Genomic DNA, 23,434 nt, shown 5'->3' with positions numbered 1-23,434 from the left:
GGAATGGCTGTGCCCAGGGTTGCTGGCACTGTGCTCAGTGGGGGGTCCATGCTGGAGGTGCTGGTGACGGGCTCAGGTCCTCCAGGCTTCTGCATTGGAGGGAAGATGACTCCTGCTTAGGGGAAGGCAGTCGTCTTTCTGAGCTTTTCATCCATGCAAGGGCTCAATTTCAACGGTTTTTTTAAAATTAAATAGTGCTTAGATCCCCTTCATTAAAAGGAGTTTCTTTGCACTGGCTGTGGTGCAGACATGGAACAGAGCAGCACTTCTTGCTCTTGAGAAGGATGAGCCCAAATGCTGACACCCGACTGGACGGGCAGAGCACCACATGCATGTTTTGGAGGGCTCGCAATCAGGACTGAACCCGAGAAGAGTTTGGGTTATCGGGCAAAACCAAAGGGGGTGCTGTCTTGGGTCCGTAAGGTGAAAAATCAGAACATGTCCAGGGAAAGCTTTGGTGTTTCTCAGGGGATGCCTCAAACGTACAGCTGGTCTGAAAAATGCCGTGGGAGCATCTAGCTTTTTTTGCTATGGAGGTCTGGATGTGACTTATTATGGGAGGAAAAATCATCTGGAATTGTTTGTTTAAAAGAATTAGTGGGTTTGGTGTGCACCCCAGCGCTGCACCGTGCACCGGGTGTTATGTGCATGGGGACAAGCACTGAGGGAGGGTGGACCATTGCTCAGCAGTGGGAAGGGACAAGCATAGGATGCAATGTGTGAGATGCCAAATTTCTGCCTTCTACAGGCTGTAAAAAGTGGTCCAGGACACCGGGCTCTACCACTTGCTGGGGGTGACGGTGTCTTCCGAAACTGCCTGCCAAGGCCATGCACCTCCTGGCCACTGCCAGCCAAGGAGGTCACTTTGCAGTGATAGAAAAGAGTCAGAAAATTTCCATCAGTCAGGAGCATCCCAGGTTGTGCTGAAACTCTGCAGGATGGGGGGAGGCAAGGATTCGGCCAGCCCAAGATGCCAAAATTGGTCAGGGCTCATCAAAGACGGTCAGTGAGCATCACTGCACTTGCACAAAGATACTCTCCCCTTGTGCAATGCACTGAAATAAAGCTCCCTGTTGAGAAGGAGCTCACTCAGGATCTTGCATCCTTTTTATTTTGTGAGGGGATGGGAAAAGAGCCAGAAAAACAGCACGCTAATATTCATATTTGAGGATTTTAGCTCCTAGCTTCTGGGCGGGTTTGGAGGCAGGTGTGAAGGGGAGCGTGCACGCTCCTTTGCATGTGTTTGTACCCTTTCCTGGGTATTTTTAGGCTGCAGACCGCAACGCTGCAATACCGGTGCTGGCTTTAAACCAGCTTATTGGGGCATCGGCCACAGACAGGCTTTGGCAGCGCATTGCTCCACGTGGGCTCATTTAGCTTGCCGGGGAGGCTTTTGAATATGCAAGCAGTAATTGCTGCTCTCCTTTCCTTAAAGCAAGGGTGGAAGCGACACCAGGGTCCAATTTTCTCCTAATGACTGATTTCATTTAAGCACAGCTCAGGGCAATGTAGGCTTGATGCTTCTTTTTTTTTTTTTTTAGGGCTGGGTACAACAACAAAACCCACGTCTCTGTGCATCGCAGAGCTGCAGCCCATGGCATTTGTCCTGTGTGGGGACCCGGCTGGTCTTGGTGGCATATGTGGGCTAAACTCCTTCTTCTCCTCCTTGTCCTCCTGTCCCAGGGCTTCTAGGTTGAGGCTGTCGCACACATATTTCCACCCTTGTTTCTGTGAAGGAGAAGTTATTTGTGGATGATTCAGCCCCATCAGCCTTTCCTTGGGATTTGGGGTTTGGCTAGAAGTTCCCTCAATGACCCTTCCTCTCCTATCTTCCCCCGCTCTGGATGTGCAGGGGCAATTAAAGTTAATTTATTCTGGCCTGCTCAATAACAAAGGCCAGAAGGCACCATTAGATCACAATCTGACTTAAATTTATTGATCTAATTAGCGCTCTAAGGTATAAATGGGAGGTGGGAGCAGGGCACTTAACATGTGATGCTGTGTGGAACGGGTCCCTTCTGCTCTCCTTAACACAAGCCTCCAGGTTGCCAGGGGCTGTCAGTTTTTCTCCATGATTAACTGATTTCTGTAGGATTTGCAGGGAAGGAGAAGGCTGCTGGACTTTGTTCTGACGGTGCAATCTGCGCTGTCTGCAGCTCCCGACGACCTGCCAGGGAGCCGTGTTTTGATTTTGATGCATCACATCAATGAATATTCATCAGCCTTCTGCAGGTTTAACCTATTTGCCTGGTTGCTAACATACTCTCTCTCTAACCCTTTTTAGCCTTTGTTGCTAATAACCTACAGCCCACTCAGCCTGCTCTGTAGGCTGGTTTGGTTTTTTTAATTGTTTATAGATGAAAATGAGGAACCTCAATAGCTCCGAAGCTGGAAGCAGCTCAAAATCTCCTTGTCTTGGTTGCTACATGACTGTCTGCTTTAAAACCCAAAAATAAAATCTTGCCTTTTGGTCTGTCATTCAAACTCCTCGTAAAACATCATCAGGAGCGTGTATCTCTGAAGAGCAGGTGTTGTTCTGATAAAAGCTTTCTGTACGTTTTTGCAAGCCCAAGTCAGAGCCTCTGTGTAGCAGCGGGTTCCAAGATGAGGTTGATGTGGTGTTGAAAAGGGGATGGAAAACGCCCTGTGGAAGGAGAAGAATGGGTCTGTTTGCTGTGGACCAGCTGCAGGGGCAGGATCAGGTCCTGCTCTGGGCACGCAGGGCCGTACCCACGGACTGGGAATGACCAAGTGACCCAGCTTTGCACAGCTGGGGACATGCAGGTCAGGACCGAGCTCCCACGACAGGCACGAAGCGCTGGGCAGCCACCACCATCTCCCACTTAAGCCCTGCTCCTCTTGGCTCTTTAAAACCCAAACCTGCAACATTTTCCTCTGCGTTGGAGGGGACAGAGGTCTGTGTGCCTTTGGTTTTTTTGTTTCCCTCCCTCCTTTAAGAAGGAAACTCCCCAGCAGGTCCCAAACCCCTCCTAACACTGAAGGGATGCCAGCAGCCTGTTAATGGATTTGCTGCGGTGCTGGCTGCTGGGGAGCCGTGATGAGAGAGCTTTCATGGCAGCTGAAATTCCTCCACTGGCTGCATTTTTCTGCATCCGAGATGCTAAATGTGAAATGAGATTTGGGGCTCTTTGGAAACTGGGGACTCTGGACTGGGCACAGAGCAGTTGCACAGCCTGGGATTATCCCATGTGAAAACCCAGTAGCATGTTTCCTTTTTCAGCAGATGATTACACCATGTGCTAAAAACATGCCGTTGAAGATAATTTCAAGGGCCAGATCCTCTGTTAGAGTAATGTGGGTAGAGCCTGAACTTTTTGCAAGGTCCCTATTTTGGGAGGGCAGTGCTAGCCATGCAAGCGGTGGTGCAGGGTCCGACCCCAGGTCTGCCCCCAACCTACCTCTGGCTCTCCGTGGGGCACAGCAGCTGTTTATTTGGGTGTATAAATCCTAGTCAGAGGGGAATGGCTGGCTCCAGGGATATCAGACACTTCTCTTTAAATGCTGACCTTTTTTCCCAAGTATCTTCATAGCTTTGTTAATCTGAGTCATCCATATTTCAAACCTTCTGCATTAACCTTGGCTGTTTGTCTTGTCTCTTAACATCTTGGCATTTTGTTTTGCAGACATAAAATATGTGGGTGTGTGGCTTTTTAAGACAAATGTTTAGACTTCTAAAAAATTCTCTACTTTGCTGGTTGATTTTTCTCATTAGGATGTTTCTCCGCTGTCCTCATTCCTCATGGGTGGCCCTCTTCTTGTATCATTGATTTGATGGTCCCAATTTTGGGGCAATATTTGCCTGGTCCTTGCCATCATTGTTTGGGCAAGATACACGTCTCCTGCCCTGAACTTTGCTCCCAACCTGGGTTTCAGAAATCATAGAATCACAGAATGGTTTGGGTTGGAAGGGACCTTTAAAATCACCAACTTCCAACTCCCTGCCGTGGGCAGGGACACCTCCCAACAGCCCAGGTTGCTCAAAGCCTCAGAATAACCCAAGTATCTGCAGGGACAAGCGATGCCTGACGTAAGCACCATGTAGGAAATCTCCACTGCGTAGGAGCTACCGGCACCGTGTGATTTTTATCAGCTGAAATTGCGTCTTGTAAATATTTACTGGAATTTCAAGTAGGGTTTATCTAATTAAAGCCAAGTAAAACTTTCCATGAAAAAGAGCCACCCAACCGGTGGTTGCTCCTGGATGTTTTGGAACATGTTTAAGAGCTGGGGGGAGGTTATAGGGTATTTTCTCAGCTCTGCTGCTGTCTGTGGCTGGGGGCATCCAGAGCTACGTGAGATCTTCAAGCACCAAGTCACCTGTGCTGGGGACCACATACCTGGTGGCCCCGGGTACATTCAGCTGTTCTTGGCAGCAGCCTCCCAAATTTGCCAGACTGGGACAGGGGCTGGCCTGGCTGCCACAGCACAGGGAGGTCTGGGCATTTGCTGGGATTGGCAGCAGTGGTGGGGGTCCAGGACCCCTGTCCCCGCAGGGACGGCAACCTGTCCCCCTGCCAGCTTCAGCACAAGGCAAGAAAATGCATCTTTTTAATTCACTCAGTCATCAAGGTTGCCAGGACCGTAAATGTAAATCTGAGCAGAAATATTTGTCATGTAAACCATCTCTGAGCGCGTGGGTGGCTTTGCTTCCTCCTCCCCTCAGCAGGACAGGAGCACAGCGCTGTGGGGCAGCTTCTCAAGCCTTCTCTCTTCTCTTTCCTTCAGGATCTAGTGCCCAGGAGGGAGGGACGCAGAGGATTTTGGCCATGGCCCCAAGGAAAAGGAGCGGTCGGGGGATCTCCTTCATCTTCTGCTGCTTTCGCAGCAGCGACCACCCTGAGATCACGTACCGGCTGCGCAATGACAGCAGCTTTGCCCTGCAGACCATGGAGCCTGCGCTGCCCATGCCGCCAGTGGAGGAGCTGGACGTCATGTTCACCGAGCTGGTGGTAAGTAGGATGCTTTTTATTTTCCTTCACCCACCACTTTTTTCCCCCCCGTTTTCTAGCCTGCCTAAACTTGGTTTTGAATTTTCAGGCAAGCTTTGTTGTGAAGGGAGCATCAAGGGCTGCTGTTGGGAGTGGTTCTGAACTGAACCTTGAGCTCTGCTCCTCCCTGGTGTGCTGCCAGTGTTTTTCTCATTAGAAAGCCTTGATTTCTTAGAGCAGGACTGGTCTGACTTTGTTCACCTCTGGGGTGATGCAGGGGTGTCCAAGCAGGTTGTTCTCTGTAGGTGCAATGTGACTTTACTTGCTGGGCACTCTGCTTTATATAAATCCATGATTTTGGGCTAAATTGAGATTTGGAGAGTTGGGATATTGTTTCTCTGTCCGTCAGTATCAAAACTCTGAAAGACATGGATCAAAGAAATAAAAAAAGTCAGCTAAAAAAAGCTTTAATTTCTTCTAAGCAAAAACATTTGGATGTGGCTTGTTGGATGGACCCAAAATGCTCCACTTGGGGTTTCTCTGCGGTGTTTTGATGTGTACAGGAGTCATGACGCTGGTCAGTCACAGCTCAGGGTATAGGATGTCCCATTAGATGCCAGGCAGCACGGTTTATGGTGAGCCAGGCCACTTGGTTGAGAAGAGCTCCACATGGTATTACAAGAGCTGGTTTTACTCAGAAGTCCTTCTCCACGGGCCAGATGAGAAAGCAGACTGGGACACCGAGCACAGCTCGGTGGGGACAAGATGTCCCTGCAGCAGGACCCTCTTGCAGCAGTCCTGCAAAACGCCAGCGGTTGGGTTTGGTTTGTTCAAGTGGAGTGACTGCCTCTTTTCCACATTTTTCTCCACTGATAACTTGGCCAAATCAGATTTTCCTGGGGAAATTCTTTCCCATGGAAAAGGCTCCCCATGCCCCAGCCCAAGGCGGCATTAGGGCTCATTGTGCTGCGGCTCAGCATCACCAGCTGGGCTGAAGGAAGCATTGATGGAGGCTTGTGCACTGGAGCCCCATAAAGCCTGCAGCATCTCGTCCCAGCCCAGCATTTTCAAACCACGTCTCCCAAATTCAGCCAGATGCTTCATGCAGAGGCTGTGCCGCGGGGGACCACTGTGTGTGCAGCGGGGCAGGAGCCCTGTGATGCTGGCAGGGACCAGCTAGGCTCTGGTGTGACCCTTCTGCTCTCCATCCCTTGCTCTGTGCTGCAGAGATTTGGGGCTTTTTCCCCCAGCTGAGGGTGAGAAGGCGGCTCAGAGGCAGCTGCTGCTCCAGAGCACGCCGGCAGCAGGAGCTGTGCTGGCTCCCCTGGGACTGAAGGCATTTGGGGAGGGGGGACAGTGGATGCACACCATGCTCCCATGCAGCAGCTGCGACCCCATGGCTCCCCAAAAAACCCATCGGGCAGATCTCGACCCAAGCCAGCACTGGGTGGGAGTGAAGGGGAAGCCAAGCTCTGCCCCGTGGGTGTGAGAGGGCAGATTCCCATTGGGGAGGAGTGAAGATGCAAAACCACCCCCCACCTCCATTACAACAGCTCCTTCTTGCTCTCAGTAACCTGTTGGTGTTGGGTATTAAATTTCAGCATTAGTTAAATGGTTTGGAAAGCGTCCCACTGTTTCTGTATAAACCCACTGTGTAACGTTTGGAAGAGAGACAGAGAAAGCACTCAGAGGCGCTGGGCTGATTTTTACGCCTGCGGGAACCTGATGCCACCCAGCCCATCGTGCTCAACCGTCCGGGGCGGGATGGCTTGTGCCCTCTCTGTGGGACCGGAGCTCCCAACAAAGTCCTCGGTTGTCTTGGTCGATTGGGTTGAGGGGAGTCAAAGGGGCTGGAGGGGATCTGGAGGCTTTGGCAGCTGAGGTTGGTCCTTGGCCAACTCTTCTCTTGCAGCTTAATAGTGACTTTTCTGCCCCATTTGTTCCCATTAGGGACTCGGAGTGGCAGGGGTGGAAGATTTTCCAGGGCTGGGATGGGTGGTGTTTTTGGGGACGTTGCAGTGGTGGGTTTGGTCACCGGGGTGGACAATCCTCCTACAGAGAACAACAATCCAGCAGAATCCCTGCTCCACAGGTCCCAGCCTGCTGCATACATCGAAGGGCAAAAACTCTTTCTTTTTGGAGCCATCCCGCAAAATATTCTCTGGACTTTGGGTGTTTTTAAGTGTGCCTGTTTGTCTGAGTCAGGAAACATCCGTAGCGTGAGAAATCCCAGTGGCAGAGCACCGGGGCTTGAGCTGCAGAGGAACGTGGAGCAGCTGTGACTCCAAGGTCAGCTAAAGGCTCGATCTGCTCTCCTGGAGTCTGTTTTATGGCCTGGTTTATGTTAGATGGACACTCTGGATTTTAACTAGAGTAATTAAATAGAATAGTTAAATAGTTAGGGTTTTATTCTGTGCCCATGCAAGTGTTTCTCAGGAGGAAAAACAAGGAAACAGGGGATGGGTGGTTTTTTTTCCTGGGCACACACAGGAGCAGTTAGCCTGTTAGAAATGCTCCATGTCCATCCTGAGCTGCAGGGACGATGCGCGGTGTCCTGGCCAGCGGAACGCAGCAGGCACGGCTTTTCCCTGGCCCAGAGCAGATGCAGATGTTGTTGCTGTGGTCAATGACTGATCACTGCTTCCTCCCAGAGGAATCTTCCCATTCCTCCTGCCTGGCCTGAATGGGGTTTTATCGGGGTATTGTTGGGATGTCGCTCAAGCAGGCACTGCCCCCCCCCCCCGAAAGGTTTTTCTTTGTCCACTGTCCTGTTGGGGCTCCAGTCAGGCTCTGCCACCCAGGGAGGAGCAGGTGCTGGCAGGGAAGCGCAAACAAAAGTGGGATATTTCGGCAAGATTTACTGATTTGCAGTTCCCTTGGCTGGGACAAAGGCTTTGTGATTTCGTGCAGCTCTCCTTGCATCAACACCGGTGTGTTTTGCTGGCTCAGGTTGGTGGTATTTGCTTCCTGGGGCTTGTGCAGTGGTGTGGTACCTGCCAGGCAACGTCCATCGGATTTAAGGAATTTCAGGAGCCATCGGTCCTCCTGTAGGACACATCAGGAGGATCGCTGTGCCGTGGGGCTGCTCAGCCCCAGGGAGGGGGAATATCTGGGGCTGCAGGAGCTGCCTGCAAAGCAAGAGAACAAAGCTGTGCCATCTGCCACAACTCTTTCAAGAGGCTCCTGCATATCCAGGCGAACAATACAGCGTTTCTTCAAAGGCTGAAATCTTGCTTGCACGCTCAAGAGAAAGCACTTGCAAAGCTCCGCATAATGGTGCCATATGGTAGATCTCGCCGTAACAATCCTCTCTATTTTCTGCCGGCAACTAGACTTTCCACCAGATGGGTAAATGACTGATGTCCTTTATATCTGCTTAACACTCCTTGTCACTGCGAGGTTTGTAATGAAACGCTCTGTGTGTGGTGGTGTGCATCGGCCCTGCGGGGTGTGTGCTGGGCGGGGGGCAGAGGCACGGGGGGTTGAACAGCTTGGTCCAGGGAGGGCAGCGAGAACCAGTGGGGTGGGTTGCAGTGGCATCTCTGTCCCAGCAGTACAAGAGCGATGCTCCAGCGGCTCCTCAGACCGCCTGGGTGCTCCGAGGGGCTGCTGGGTCCAGCGTGGCTTAGCACACACCTGGAGCACAAGGTGCTGCCTCTCCTGGTCCTGCCCCTCGCTCCCAGCCTGCATCTGTGCCGATGGAGGGATGGGCTCAGAGGGGATGCTGCACCAGCTGCCCCTCGAGGTTTGTCCTCCCAAATATGTGGGCTTTGAGGAAATTCCAGTTACTGCTCCCAATGAGGCTTGTCAGACTTTTCACCTCTGACTTGTAGTTAGCAATACGGACAAAATGAGAGCAGTCTCCACGTATCCCTGCATCCCACCTGTGATGTGCAGCAGCCCATTTTTAGCCTATGAAACCAGAGTCTTCTGAGACCTGGGGAGGTGATGCTGGGAGGCGATGTTGGGAAACACGATGCTATGCAGTGTCCCCAGCCCCTCAGGCTCAGGACAGGGCAGACCCTTGTCCCCTGCTGTTGCATGGTGTTAGTGACTGCCTCCCCTGGGATCTGCTGGAGGGGAGATACTCACACACACAGTCTCCGAAGCGCTGGGCTTTATGCCTTCCCCTCCTGTGGTGTGGAAGGCTGCTCCATCCTTCCCTGCTGCTTTATGAAGTACTGGAAACTCATGAGCCTGGGGAACAAAAAAAACCAAAAACCGGTCTCTGGCAGCTTACAAGATTTATCACAGCATTTGATTTTGCTGTGCTTGGGGCAACTCATGCATTTCTTCAGAGCCGCTCTTTGGATGCTATCTATCAGGAGATAGCGTCCCCCGTCACAGAGATTAACTCTTCATCGCCTTTGAAATGCTTCATGGTGGGCGATGGGGCTGTGGCTCACGATGTGGGGTGCTTCGGTGAGATGCTCCATGTGTAGGTGTCCTGCAGAGCCGTGTCTTCCGCCCTCTCGGCATGCTGGGATGATGGCTATTTTATTCGCTGCTCGAAGGGGAGCGGAGGACAACCCCAATGCGAGGAGGGGGCGGTGGTGCAGCCAGTGTGAGCAGTTAGGTGCTAATGGCAGCGCCGGGTTGGGAACTCATCGCTAGCAAGAGCCAGTTTTCCTTAAGAACTGAAGTAATCTGCTTTTTCCCCTGGTTTCTAATCGGGTAAGGAGAAAGCATGAGGTTTTTGGGCCTTGCAAAACAACACGGCTTTTAAGTAACAGCTGAGGGATCAGCTGCAAAACCCAGCTTTGCATTTCATGCTTGCAGGTCAGCTGTCGATTTTTGCTGCCTGGTCTTTGCAGCATTAAGGTCTTCAGGATTTTGGGAGCCACTGAATAGTGGTCAAAGCCATTTTCCTCTATATCTGCAAAGAAAAGGATGCAGTTGGTACCCAGAAAAAAAATACAATTGCAATATTCCTTGTGTCCTGGGCAAAACACCCCTTTCTGCAGGGTCTGTCCAGGGCCAGACACTCAGCACGGGGCTCCTGACCCCGTCCCACCACCGTCTCCCACGACCAAGCTCCCTTGAGCTTATGAATCACTTTTAAGGAAAAAAAAAAAAAAGCAAGTGATTTGGTAATGTCTGCTTTTAAATTCACTCTGCAGGGAACCGTGTGCCATACAAAGGACGCTTTTACTGGGCGGCCCAGGTTCTGTTCGTTCGATGCGAACAGCCTGGACCTGCCACGCTCCTGTCCCAGCCTGCCGCTCGCAGCGTTTGTTGTAGTCACCTCGCGGCGTTACACCCTCGCAGATAATCTCTTAAACATATGTTTTGATAGGGAAGCGTCTGATACAGAAGCCACACACCTACTCGGTGAGAAAATAAGGATTTTCTGCCCACACGTGTTCCACGGACCTGAATGAAGTAATCCACCGAGGAGTGCTCTATTTCAGCTGAAGCATTCGTGTGATTGCAATACTTCCTACAGCTACAAACCAGAGTGGGGGCATGCCCAAGAACCATGCTGTTCCCGACCTGTAATTTTATGAAGGAGCTATGTTATAGCACAATGCGAACCCCAGCTGAAGGCAGGGAGCGAATAAGAAACCTCTTTGTTTCCAGGAGAAGTACAGCTGAAGTGGAAAAATTATATAGTCTACCTGCTAAGTGCTTTCCACTTTGCACTTCGTAAAAGAAGAGGCCACATCCCTGGGAGATGTCTGGGCGGCTCATTCGGTAATGCATCGGTGACCTTAATTGGGGCATTTAGGTTTTTGGCTTGCGCTGGCTCTGAGCGTTTCTGGCACAGGTCACCACGGAGGGTACCACTGTTCCACCAGTGATTGCTCACTGGTTGGGTGTTGTTGCTGGAGTTATGGGCAGGAATGAGCAGCACATGGGTTGTGCTTCATCACCTTTTTTTTCCCACTGGGAATAGCCCGTGCCTGCTTCGTATCCGTTTGCAGATGTGTGTGAAAGCCGTTGGTACCACTGTCGTATCTGTCGCTGGCATGTGAGCATCACTGAGTTTGGCTTTTGGCAGCCAAGGCTTTCTGCAGCCCCGCAGGAAGGATCCTGCCTGGGTGCCCGGTGATCCTAATTCCCATCAAGTCGAGTGTTCCAATCAATACTGGTATTTACAGGGATCAGCTTCCCTTCCCCAGCAACCCTAACATCTGTAAGCACATCTGGTGCTTGCTTGTGCTGGGCATCTTCCTGCATGTCAAACTTCTGTTGGAAATTGCCTCCTTGCAGGGTGACTCTCCATTTTGCACCTGATTAAGTTCTTAAAAATGCCTTTAGGATGCCAGGTGTGACGGAAGGCAGGGTTGTGGGGAAATGAGGACCACTTGTCCCACCCAAGCCACGGACGTACAAGGAGCCTGTTTCCATCTCACATTGCCCATCAGCAACCAGGATGTAGCTGGCTGCTGCTTCCCCCGGCTGCATCCTTCACATCCTGTGCACAGAGTGGTAAATCTTGGGAAGCTTTCCGCATCGAGTTGGCTTGGGGCTTTGCAGCCACTAATTCCCATCCAGCCAGTTTTTTAAGCCCTTCCCAGGGTGTTATCTGGGGAAACCTTGGAGCACTTTAGCCCCAAACCAACCATGCACAGATTTCCTATGTGAGCATCCCAATCAGTCAGGGCACATCTGAAGCCACACTTGGCCTGTTGGCTTGACTTCCAACTACTGAAGAGTAGCTCTCAAGGATGCCAGCAGCGGAGGTTGTATCTAAAAACTGATTTAAAAGGGAGCTGCTTCTTTGGGTCCATAAATAGGTCAGAAATCCACATCCAAAACCTTTTCTTATTGATTTGCCGGCTGTGCTTTATTGTGGTATGCGGTGCATCCACCAAATGATAGTCATATCCAGCTGTGGTTGACTTGAATTTAATCAATTTTAGCAATCATGGTATTAAATAATAGGTCAATACATCTTATTTTTTTGTTTTCAGGGTTTATGTACAATTGTGTGGAAAAAGCGTGCTGGTGATCTCCCTGCGAGGCTTCTAGATCTAAGAGTGGTCTTTGGGGTAAAACTGTGTAGATCCATAACTCAGGCTGGAAAAATACCCTGTGTTTAATTAAAATGGGAGAGAGCTTTTCCAGATGATGTCAGTGAAAAGGTCACAGAAGGCTGAGCTCAATAAATACAAAAAAAAAAAAAGTGTATATGCAGTTATAGGTATATATTACAACAGAAAAGATTGAGAAACCTAAGTGGACACTTCTCTTTTAAAATACACTAATGTTGGAATATTAACAGTTTTAAAACTTTTAGCCTATTAAAATAATGAATTAAATTAAACAATATTAAAGCATTACGTGCTGTCTGCCTCAGTTAGGTGTTTGAACTGGTGGGAACGTGAACCAGCTGCAGATAGAGTTTATTGAGGAGCTAAATCAGCTCTTGATGGCCATGATCTTTCCTGCAGAAGAAAGGAATACATATTTTACTTACGTCTGTCCAGTGCGTTCAGGTCAATAACTGAAAGCTGCAGAGCAGGGTGGATTGGGGTCTTTTCTCATCCAATCTGGGATTAAAAATTCAATGTGGGAGGAGGTTGACTGGGCATGAGCACTCTGAGTGCTTACACATTATTCCTTGTTGCTGCTACTCGTTATCTTGCTCTCGGCAATTTCCTTTATTCAACAAATTCATTACACGATGAAGGCAAAATTAATTGAAATCTTCTATCTGTTATGCTTATTCATTAAGAAATATGAATAGTTGGTTTTTGTTCATGTTCTGTAATTCCAGCTGCAGTCTGGCATGCGTAAATTAAAGATATGCAGTGATAATATTGGCTGGGGTTGGTTTATCTGGGGGGTTGTTTGTAAGTTCTGTGGCTGAAAAGATGTGTGCTAGGGAGGAAGTATTTTTATTACTAGGACTAAAAATAGACTACTTCATTCACTACCTTCCTATTAAAAAAAAAAGATAAATCTGCATACGTTGAGGATGGAAATCGCCTAAAGAAATGTTGCAGATAGAGGAGCTCCTCCTGTGGTGCGGGATGCGTCGGAGGGTGGTTGTTATTTGTGCTGTAACAACCACTGATTAATGAGTCTGCTTCTTTAGGGAAACAGCTTAAAGAGAAAATAACGAGCTAAGTAAGATCGTTCCTGAGGTGGGGGTGTTTCGCACGCCGGTGCAGGTTGCTGGCAGTCGCGGGCAGGCAGCTGCCCAGCCGGCCGTGCAGGCAGCACCTTCACACAGCGGAAGAAAATGAGATGAGGTCCAGGGGGAAAAAATGCTGATTGTCATTTCCCTTGACACTGCGGCGTTCTGGGATAGTTCAAATTGATGATCTCGGAGAAGAATGCCTGGAAGAGAGTGAAAAAGCAATATGACCCCTGAGAAAGGAAGCTGATGCAGGCTTCGAGAGGCCAGTTTTATTTTTTTTAATTCCCATACTGTATCAGTTAATGCCAAGAGTTGCCAAAAAGGTCCTGCTTGCTTATTTCTTTCTTTTTTCTTTTTCTTTTTTTTTTTTTTTTTAGCAATCTTGGATCTCCCATGCTTCACTTGAGGATGCAGGAGATCTTGCCTTTACGTGCTGTAGTCTCGCTGGTGTCCTTACAAAAGTTTCTAAACTCTGTTCATCCATCCATCAGGAGTAAATTCACTTGCTCTTTGGTCACTCACTGATCCAGTGATGTCCATATATATATCCATATATATATATATGTACACATGTATTTGCATATAAACCCAGAACAAGCCAGTGAATTTTAATTAATTTTTATTTCAGTTATATATATCCATGGTTATATATATATATCCTGAGCTGAGCCGTGTGTTTCTAAGGTAGAACGGTGTGGGGTCACGTTCCCTGGAGCTCGTGCCGTGCTCAGAGGGAGGAGGAGGTTTGTTGGCTTGAGGAGAGAGCCATCAGCAAAGCAAGCTGCGCCGAAGTATTTTGCCTCCTAGAAACAGCAAATACATGCTGAGGATCAAATCTGCCCTGTGAGTTCTTTTTAAAATCCTATTCAAATGGAGGTTTAATGTGGAAACATGTTTCCTGATCTAAAGGTGAATAGTTTAACTCTATGGGATAAATATTTAAGAGCAGTGTATCTCTTTCCAGTAAAAACACTCTGGCAGAGACTTCCTTGTGGTAGCAAAATGAGGCTGTTATTCCACGTGCCTTTGACCTGATTCCAAAAAATATTTAAAATAGCGAAATTGGCAGATCCGGCCATGGGAGGCAGCCAGGTGGAAGGCGCAGAGCTGTGAAAGGTGAGGCTGAAGGGAGGGGTGAGGGCTGGGGGGGTGATGGACACCCACCACCCGTTATCTTCTCGCTCTTCTGCAGCTGCCAACATCGCACGCTGTAGCGGGAGTGCCTGGCTTGCAAATGGCCTATAAAATTAATTGCCAGTTAGAATCACCTAATTATCGAGTTCGTGATTATTAATTGAAGGCTCATATGGGTTTGAGGTTGTGCACGGCTTCTCTGCCGCGCTACGACTCCGCCGTGCAGTTGCTAAAGGCTTTGTCAGAGCTGTGTTTGTACGGTGGTCTGTGAGCCCCCCCGCATCCTCTCTTGATCTTTTGGAGTTTGAAGGATGGTTTTCGAGGAGCCTCCTTGGCGCCAAGGAGTACTGAGATAGCCATCGGGGAGCGTAAGCGAAGGGCTGGAGGTGGGTGCAGGAATCCCCCCACACATAAAACCAGCAAAGACCTGACTCTTCACGATTAAGTTGCTGTTACAGCTCAGAATAGCAGTCATTAGTCACTGATTACGAGGGTTTTCATATTCACTGGGTGCCGCGTAGTATTTATTTAAACACCTCTCCCAAGCATCCTGCAAGATGCCATTAGGCAGGTGCTGCTGAGTGATGCAGGGCTGTGATGACTGAACATGTTAGAGCTGGAGCACAATGAAACGCGCTGTGTGGGGCTCACAAGTGTTTCTGCACCTTTTTTGGATGTGTTTGCACGTTGTCATGTGCCAGCACCTAGTATGTTCTTCTGCTTTATCCCTTCTTGCTCCCGTGTAGGCTTCAGCTCAGTTTAGGTTTGTTTCTCTTGGTTAATAAATCTTCACGTTTGCACAAGTTGTATTTTTAGGGTATGGGTATTTTGAAAGTTTCAATAACTGTTTTTCTAAGAACCTCAGTACAGATGTGCATGGCTGGCGCTTTCATGCCTGAATCCCAAATTCACGTGTCAGGGACGTGGGGTTGGGGTGGAAGCATTTTCCCTCAAACCCTCACTGCAGAGGTAAATATTTATCAGGAGACCCTCATCCCACACACCCAAATTCCCTTTCCAACAAGATGAATTTCAGCCAAGCCCCTGTGTCAGGTGTCATCCCGTTGGCTGCCTTTAGACCTGTGGAATTGGGGCTGGAGCAGAGGTTGGGTGTCTGATGGGCTTGTAGACTGAGGAGATGCAACGGAGAAGGACGTTGAGTGCCGTTTCTGTTTTGAGGTGTGGGAGGCTTACGAGATTTTCCGAAGGCTGGGAAGGAGGTGGATTGCTGGGTGTGAATCCCTGACCTCCCAGGCTGTAGGGCCACGGGGAGGTTTGAAAGCAGCACTCATTGGAGGAGTCCCTAAGCCAGGGTCTGGGTGCAGAGGGACAAGAGGTGACTCAGACTGGGCTCCGGTTTTCTCAGTCCTCACTTTTTTTCCAAGGCTCTGTTGCAGCAGCATGTTTATTTCTATTGTAATGGTGTCGCCAGCATCAGCTCTGTGCAGCACGGTGGTTTGAACACTCAGGTGATATGGGGTGGAAATGCCAAGGAAGAAGCAAAGCTCCTCCATGCGTATGTAACGGAAAAAGCTCTGTGACACCTTTCCTTTCGAGGAATAATATCATCAGGAGGTGAAATCAATGCCTGAAGTGGATGTCTAAGCCTCTCCAAGATGTTCAGGACCATCCGTCACTGTGTGGAGCGCTGGTGGGCCCTTGGGTTTGGGCTCTAAGACAGCTGAAGGCTCCCTTCCTTGGCTGCTGGGTGCAGCAGGAGCTTTACTTAGATCAGCTGAATTTCTTCGTGGCCTGTGGGCTTTCTGATGCAGGGACCCATCTTTCCCCATAGGCATCTTCGTCAGCCTTTGCCAAGTGGAGCTTTTACCTTTGGTTGGGGTACCAGGGGCTACCAGCTTTAGTTGATAAGTGTTATTATTCAGGCAGGGAAACTTTAATGGGTCTCCATGTGGTTTCTGGGTTGTTTTTTTTTTTTCCATTTTTAGTTGCTGGAATCAAGTGTGTAATTTTTAATGGGCATCCTCTTAATTAAAACCAGTGGCTGGGTGGGTTGAGTTGGCTGGAGGCCACGGCAGGGCTCTCCTGGGACCTTCTACAGCATCTCCAGTGCTCCAACCACTGTGCCAACACCCCTTCAGCACGAGGGTTGTCATCAGTGGTGGTGATTTTAAGAGATCCATGGTTGTAAGATCAATATTGTCTTTAGCGATGAGCCTCCCAGCCCTGCCTGAATGTTTTATTTAGTTAGTTCTTTGATAAAAGCTTTGACCTACATCCAGCACCAGGAAGTCTTTGATAATACTCAAGCATCCTCGCGGAGGGCATGCTGCTAACTGAGCCTCCAAGTCGAAAATGGATGTGTCCTTTAAAATAAAATCAGCTAAAGGTCTCAGAAAACAGCTTTATCTCTGCCAGGCACTACAGAGTCCAGTTTTGATGGAGAGGATATTCCTCTTTATGAACTGTGGATATTGGGAAAAGTGCTTTCTATTTTTGATCATAGGGAAACAAACCAAAAGCCAAAAAAAAACCCACCAAACCCCAATTTTCAATGATATGAGGGTGTTGGTGATGGAAATGGGCTGGACCACTCAGGGTGCTCAGTGGTGAAACAGTTATCTGGGGTAGTAAAAACGAAAGGTCCTATTTGAGTTGTTCTTCGCTGTATTTTTTTTAGATGTGGTCCATCATCTGGCACTCTCTGTGCAAGGCTATTTTGTGGGCAGCTGTAACAGCTTCATAGGTGTCCTTTCTAAAATGCTTGCTGCCTTTAAAAGCCATGAAGGCGATGCCTGGGAGGAACGAGGCAGGCAGGTTTGCAGCCCCGTCCTCCTGGCAGCCGGCTGTAGCCCAGGAGTCAGGGGGAGGTCAGCAGCAGCAGGGTGAGAATTCGCATCATTGCCCTGACAAATCGATAGTCACGGGGCGATGCTCTGGGACCGCGGCTGCGCTGCGGTGTGGCCCCACATTGATTTACGCCGTGTATCTGGGGGGTTGTGTCTGTGCCATCACCTGTTTGTGTTCTCACGTTGCATTCCTTGTGGGTTTTTTTTCCCCAGGATGAACTTGACCTCACGGACAAGCACAGAGAGGCCATGTTTGCGCTGCCGGCGGAGAAGAAGTGGCAGATCTACTGCAGCAAGAAAAAAGTAAGACACCCATTCATGCTGTGGTTGGGTCTGAGCCCCTTCCCTCCCATGCAGGGTGGGCAGGAGATGTGGGGAGGATGCGATCCTCACTAGGGATGCTGAGTGGTATTTGGGGCATTGCAGAAATGCATCTGTTCCCAGGATGGCCCTGGGGAAGCAAGGGTGACCAGGGAGATCTCCAGTCTCCAAAATGCAGAGCTCTTCCTCCTGAGCCCATTCAGGCTGGAGAAGGTGTCCCCACACCCCACGTGGGTGTCCCCCACCCAGTGCTCATCCCTACCAGCACAAACAGGGCCACGTGTTGCTCTATGACCACGGAGTTCAGCGTTGCAGAGGTGAGGGGCTGCTCTGGTCACCGTCTCCCGTGTCCCTGCTCTTCTCTGCTGGTGTCCAGGGACCTGATTGCAGCCTGCCCAAAAGCCTCCCCCTCCCCTGCCTTTCCAGTTTGTTGCCGAGACACACTGGTCATGGTTTTTGTCCTCCCACCATCTTTTTCTGGAGGAAGCTGGGGAAGCCGTGCCCCGGCAGCACAGCCTGCGAGAGCTTTGTCCCAGCGGTGTGGGGGTTGCTTCTGGGGTGAAGCTGTGTCACCTCTGGGGCAATGAAGGGCTTTAGGTTCATGGGTGGAACTGAGATAGGGCCGATAAGAGATGAGGGTTGATGCGAGTTGCTGATCTGTCTGCTCCCGGCATGACGTGTCTTCTCGGCGTTGCTGCCCTCACAGCCACCTTTCTCAAGCTCAGAACGTACACAGACATCTTCCTGTGCCGAGATACGCTGGCGTCTGAACTCGGTTGCGTCACCCTTTAGATAGAGGTCAAGAATTGAGGTTCATTTGTATTTCTGTCAGTAGATCAACGCCAGGGTGTCCAAAGCCTGTGGTGCCTCTGGCAGGTTCGCAGTTGGGGCTTGCAGTGATGCTGGTGCCAGCTCTCGTGGTCCATCCAGAATGGAGCAGACTGCCTCCTGCCTTTCTCCCTTGGTTTGTCTGCTTTTGCTCCTGGGGGCATGCAGCATGAGTGGAGCGGGGTACCGTGGGCTGGCTGCCTGCTGGCCAAAATCACTATTTTTTTCCCAGTAAACAGAATGTTTTTGCCCCTGTATTTTGGTACAGGAGTTAACCCCAGCTATCTGTGCTGGGACTAATGTTCCTTCCCAGCCTTGGCCAAAGCAGAGATCCTGCAGGACATAACACCATGGGGAGAAATGGGGCAAAAATCCTCAGTCTCACAAGCAGATGGAAGGACACCAAGGCCTGCAAGGGAAATGCCCCCAGCTGGGGACATGGACTTGTTGGAGCAGGTCCAGAGGAGGCCACAAAGATGGTCAGAGGCTGGAGCACCTCCTGTACGAGGACAGGCTGAGAGAGTTGGGGTTGTTCAGCCTGGAGAAGAGAAGGCTCTGGGGAGATGTTATTGCATCCCTCCAGTACCTAAAGGGGACTTACAAGGAAGATGGAGACAGACTTTTTAGTGGGGCCTGATGCGATAAGATAGGGGGTAATAGTTTTAAACTAAAAGAAGCTAGATTCAGACTAGATAAAAGGAAGAAATTTTTTACAATGAGGGTGGTGAAACACTGGTGCAGGTTGCTCAGAGGGGTGGTAGATGCCCCATCCCTGGGAACATTCAAGGCCAAGCTGGATGGGGCTCTGAGCAACCTGGTTTAGTTGAAGATGTCCCTGCTCATTGCAGGGGGGTTGGACTAGAAGGCCTTTAAAGGCCCCTTCCAAGCCAAACCATTCATTGATTCTGTGACTCAGTTCCCAAACTGGCCGCTGTGTCCCCTAACCAGGCTGCAGGAGCTGGCTCGGCAGAGCTGGCGGTCACCTGGCCCCGCTCGAAGGGCACTCACTGCCATTAATGGCTCTTTTCTCCGGCTGTAGCAATGGCACCAGATTTTCTATCTGCATTTTAGGCCAAGAGCAGGCTTACCTTGCTCATGTAGGATTAAGTTTTAAGCCTCTCATAAATACCCCTGAAATCCCTGTATTATTGTTAGACAGAGTCCTGCCATGCCCGAGATTTAAATTGGAGGGGAGAAGAGATGTTAACAAATTACAGGCACTGGTCTGAATCAACAGGAAAGTGGGCAGGGGATGCTCGCTCATCACTGCCTGACGGATAAGCAGAGCCGTGCTCCGGTGCGTCTGGATAAGGGGAGACAACAGAGACTTAAATCAAGCAAAGCCATGTAATTATTATTGTGAGTGGAGATTATGCACTATCTAATCTCCCCAGGAAGGGTTTAGATGGGGCTGATGGTGCCTCTTTCCCATTCCAGCATGTCCTTGCTCTCAACAGGTTTTTAAAAACCTTGCTGAGAATCTCCCTGCTCCCGAGGGATGGTGAGGGAAGGAGCCACAGAAGCGCCCTGTGGCATCCTCAGAGGTCCTCGGAGCAGGCACCTCTCTGAGGTGGGATCCTGGCTGCTGTTCTGCTCTGGTTCTCACTGCTCTGGCTGCCCTCAGCCGCTCCCTCCCTACTCCTGGTGCCGTCTCGGTGAGCTGCAGAGCATCCGTGCCACTGCTTGCTCTGAAGGAGATGTGCTGGTGGAGACGAATGCTTTTCTCCTGCTTTTTAATTAAAAAATGAACTAGACCGTATCAACGGAGGCTCCAGCAGTGGAGGAAACCGGGAACCACGTGGGCTGGAGAATATCTGTATGCATGGCAGGCTCTCGGCAGTCCTCCTGCTATGTGATGAGCACTGCCTGGCTTACCAAGGGTCCCAAATTGTCCCCTGAACAGTTTTTGCTCTTTCCTCTGCTGCCAATTTTGGCTCCTGTTGGAAACAGACTGTTAAGAGTCAGGTGACTGCAGTTGGACTTTGAGTCTAAAAGCCCCAGTTTGGGGCATTCCTAATTTTTAGCGTTCTCCCCATTTTCCTGCTGGTTGCAGTGCTCCCTGCTGCAGTCGCAGAGACTGGTTGCAATGAGCTCTGCCTCGAAAGAGCAGCATGGGGCAGGACAGAAACGTTGCACAGCCTGCTCCTGGGGGTTTTCCTCAAACATCAGCTTTGCTGCGCTCCAAAACATGTCACACTGTGGCTGTACCCAACACAGCCAGGGCACTCCCCTGCCTCCATCGATGGCAAAGGTGCGTGTAGCACAGAAAGCATCTGAATGTCTGTCCTTCCAGCACGTTCCCTGCTGCCATGTACCGTGTCTGGTGCTTCTGCTTTGCCATCGGTGTCACCCATTCGGCTCTCCAGAGCGTATCCCAATTGTTGCATGTTTTATATATTCCCATGATGGGCAAGATGTGGTAAAAAGTGACAAAAATGAGACATTTTGTTGTGCTGGCTTGTCCTGGAAAGGGACCTGGCAGAACCTGGCCTTGGCAGTGCTCATTGAGAGGAAATAAGTGAAAACCAGCTATTCCCCAGGCATATTTCCTTCCCTGGAACATTTCCCCCTGGCCTGCAGCTCCATATCATCCTGGTTTCTCTGCCCTGGTTTTATCCCAGCCCACAGTACCGGCTTGGCAGGGCGGAGGTTTTGTCCCCCCTGATTCTCCATCTGTGGAGATGCTGGGTCTGATCCCTGCTCGGAGGAGGGGGATGCACTGGATGAACTCCCCATGGTTCCACCCCACCTGCATCACCCTGGGATGCTCTGGGCGGTCGGAGAGATAAAAAGCATCTCGTGATGGGGGCTGGCAAGTCTGCCAGCAGTGACCCAAGTCAGAGCTGAAATCTGCATTAAATCCAGCAGCCATGCAGCGCTCAGGTCAGGAGAGAGATTGAAAGATTATTGGAGAGACCTTCTTTGAAGTCGTCTGCCCCCTCTACAGCTGTAATAAAGCAGGGAAACGCAAAGGTGGAGATGCATTAACAGCAGGATGAAATCTGCTTTTAGAAGTGTGTATTTATGGATGATGACTCGTTTCATACCTCATCCCGAAATATTTCACTCCCTGCTGGCCCCGCTCTCCAGGAGAGGATATTGCTCGGAAGCGCGGGGAGGAAGCAGGAGGGTTTCCAGCTTTACGGTCTCTTTGGCTGCAGGTTTAATTCAGTGGAAGAGGGTGACTCAGGATGGCCTTTCTCGGGCGGGCACGCTCCAAAGGGAGTTAATAATTAACACTTCACTCTTAGTCTGCAGCACCTCTTAATTGCAGGAGGTTTGGCTCCTGCCAGCCGATGGACGTAATGTCAAGCTGTTAAAGCAGCTCGCCGGGTGATTTTTACGAGCCAAACCGTGGGTGCGTAGAGGGGTGTTCAGGCAGAGCTTGGCATAAATAACCAGGGGGAAGGGATCAGCAGCGCAAACCAGCTCACACGAACGCAGGGTCTGGCTCTGCCCCCCTCCCTTTCGATTCCCTGGAGCTCTCTGAGCGTCTGGAACAGCAGGGGAGGGGGAAAAATGACCTGCAGGGATGCCAAGTGTTGCTGCGCTCTTTAAGCTCGTGTTGAAAACCCTTCGGCGTCGCTAACGCCGGGTGCGTAGCTCTCAGCAGTGTTAAGCTGTCCCTAGCAAGCAAAACTTACATCTAAAATTCCCTCAGACGTTAGGTATAAACCCAGGATCCCTTCACATTAGGAGAAAGCAGCGATGGTGCCTTTGCAGGAGAGAATGAGGAAAAATGTGATAAATAGAGAAATGAGTGATGGTTCTCCAGTAATGCTATTTTTTCCCAGCAAGTCAGCCTCTTTCCCCTCTAACCGCTCCCTCCAGAGAGCTTCGCTTTCCAGCTCGCTCTTCCACTTGGGGCTCTGTCCTGCGGCTTCTTCACAGGGCTTGTGTTGCCATCTATTCCCTTCATTTAAAAAACATATTTTTTTTTTTTTTCTGCAGTAGCAGAACTAAGAGCAAAACCTGATGCAGATGGCATTGCAAGGGGAAGAGGAAGAGAATAGCTCAGCATTTTGCCATGCTCCTGGGTCGCCTGGAATGCATGAGAAGCGTTTCATGGCCCCTGAGCACCCAGATATACCTGGGGTTATGGCAGCAGCAGGTTGAAATATCATCTCAGGTGTCATTTTCTCATGCTGACCGAGGGGAACAGGCTGGTTGCATGGCTGGGGGTATTTTTCAATAGGAAATGTTTATAGTTTTTTATCTTTAAAGGTAATTCCCTTTTTACTTCCAATCACAACACACTTTTGTTTAAGTGAGGTTTTTCTCCCTCTCTGGCCAAAAAATGCATCTGTTAGCAATCTTTTTGGATTTTAAAGCGAAGCTTTTCAAACAATGAACCAGCTGACTATGAAAGGCATCTGGTCATGCTATATTTGCTTATGGGGAGCATAATTTTTAAACCCTGGGAAAAGCATACAAGGGCACATGTGTATCTGTAGAGGAGAGGGTATGGGAGGTGTTAGCATACGGAAAACCTCCGACTGGCAGAGGCTTGGCCGTGTCGACGGAGCTGGGCTGGATTTAAGCTTCCCATGCAGGGTGCAGACCCGTCCACTTTAAAACCAATCCGTGCCACTGGCTGCTTCTTTTTTGACCTTGCAAACAGCATCCAGGTGGATCATCCGTGGCAGGCAGGGAGGGGGTGTCCGAAAGGCGGTGGGCTGCCAGCTGCTGCCAGCTTGCTCTTGCTCAGCCTTCATGGAGCAGAAAGGAGGGGTGGGGAACACTGTGCAAAATACAAATGCAATCAGGAGGATGCGTAAAAAAATGAAGAGGGTTATTCTGATTTTTGCAGCAGGTGCCAGCTGAAGAAGGTTGGTTTTTTTTAACCCCTTGCTGTGACTCTCCTGGTGTGAAGTTCTCCTGGGGCAGACAAGCCATGCAGGTGGTGCCAAGAGGGAGGTGGACTGTCAAAGTCACAAGCGTCGTTGCTGAAGGGTTCTCCAAGGTTTGCTCGGAGCTGGCTGCTGGAGGCAGCCCTTTCCTTCTGACTTGGTTTCACCTTGAAGGATCTAACCTGATGTGTTGGACATCAGGTGGGTGGGGAACCCGGACACCCACCCTCCGGGGCTCTGTTATCCCAGAGCAGCTCCAGATCCACCACCACGACCTGCGAGTGTGGAAAGGAGGGCACTGGATCAGACAGAGATGATGCCTGCAGGCTGGGCACCTAAAAGGTGTCACCAGAAGCTTGATTTGGAAACAAAGCAGCTGCGAGGAAGCACTGAGGAGCTTCACAGGTGTCTTTCTCCCCAGCGCCTTGGGGACACGCTGCAGCAGGAGGGTGCATC

General features: G+C 50.1%; 1 protein-coding gene across 1 annotated transcript in view; it reads left to right on the top strand.

Annotated features, from left to right (window-relative positions):
* Window positions 1-23,434, top strand: part of DAAM1 (dishevelled associated activator of morphogenesis 1) — a gene marked incomplete at its 3' end in the record, with an annotated part of 51,980 nt that overhangs the window by 14,922 nt on the left and 13,624 nt on the right. Inside the window, exons 2-3 of the mRNA XM_010085770.1 lie at window positions 4,747-4,970; window positions 17,193-17,282. Of these exons, the coding sequence (XP_010084072.1) occupies window positions 4,788-4,970; window positions 17,193-17,282 (273 nt within the window). The remainder of the gene's footprint in view (window positions 1-4,746; window positions 4,971-17,192; window positions 17,283-23,434) is intronic.

This window comes from Pterocles gutturalis, unplaced genomic scaffold (genome assembly GCF_000699245.1).
Source record: "Pterocles gutturalis isolate BGI_N339 unplaced genomic scaffold, ASM69924v1 scaffold21600, whole genome shotgun sequence".
Taxonomy (NCBI): Eukaryota; Metazoa; Chordata; class Aves; order Pterocliformes; family Pteroclidae; genus Pterocles; species Pterocles gutturalis.
This window is presented reverse-complemented; position numbering and strand designations above follow the sequence as displayed.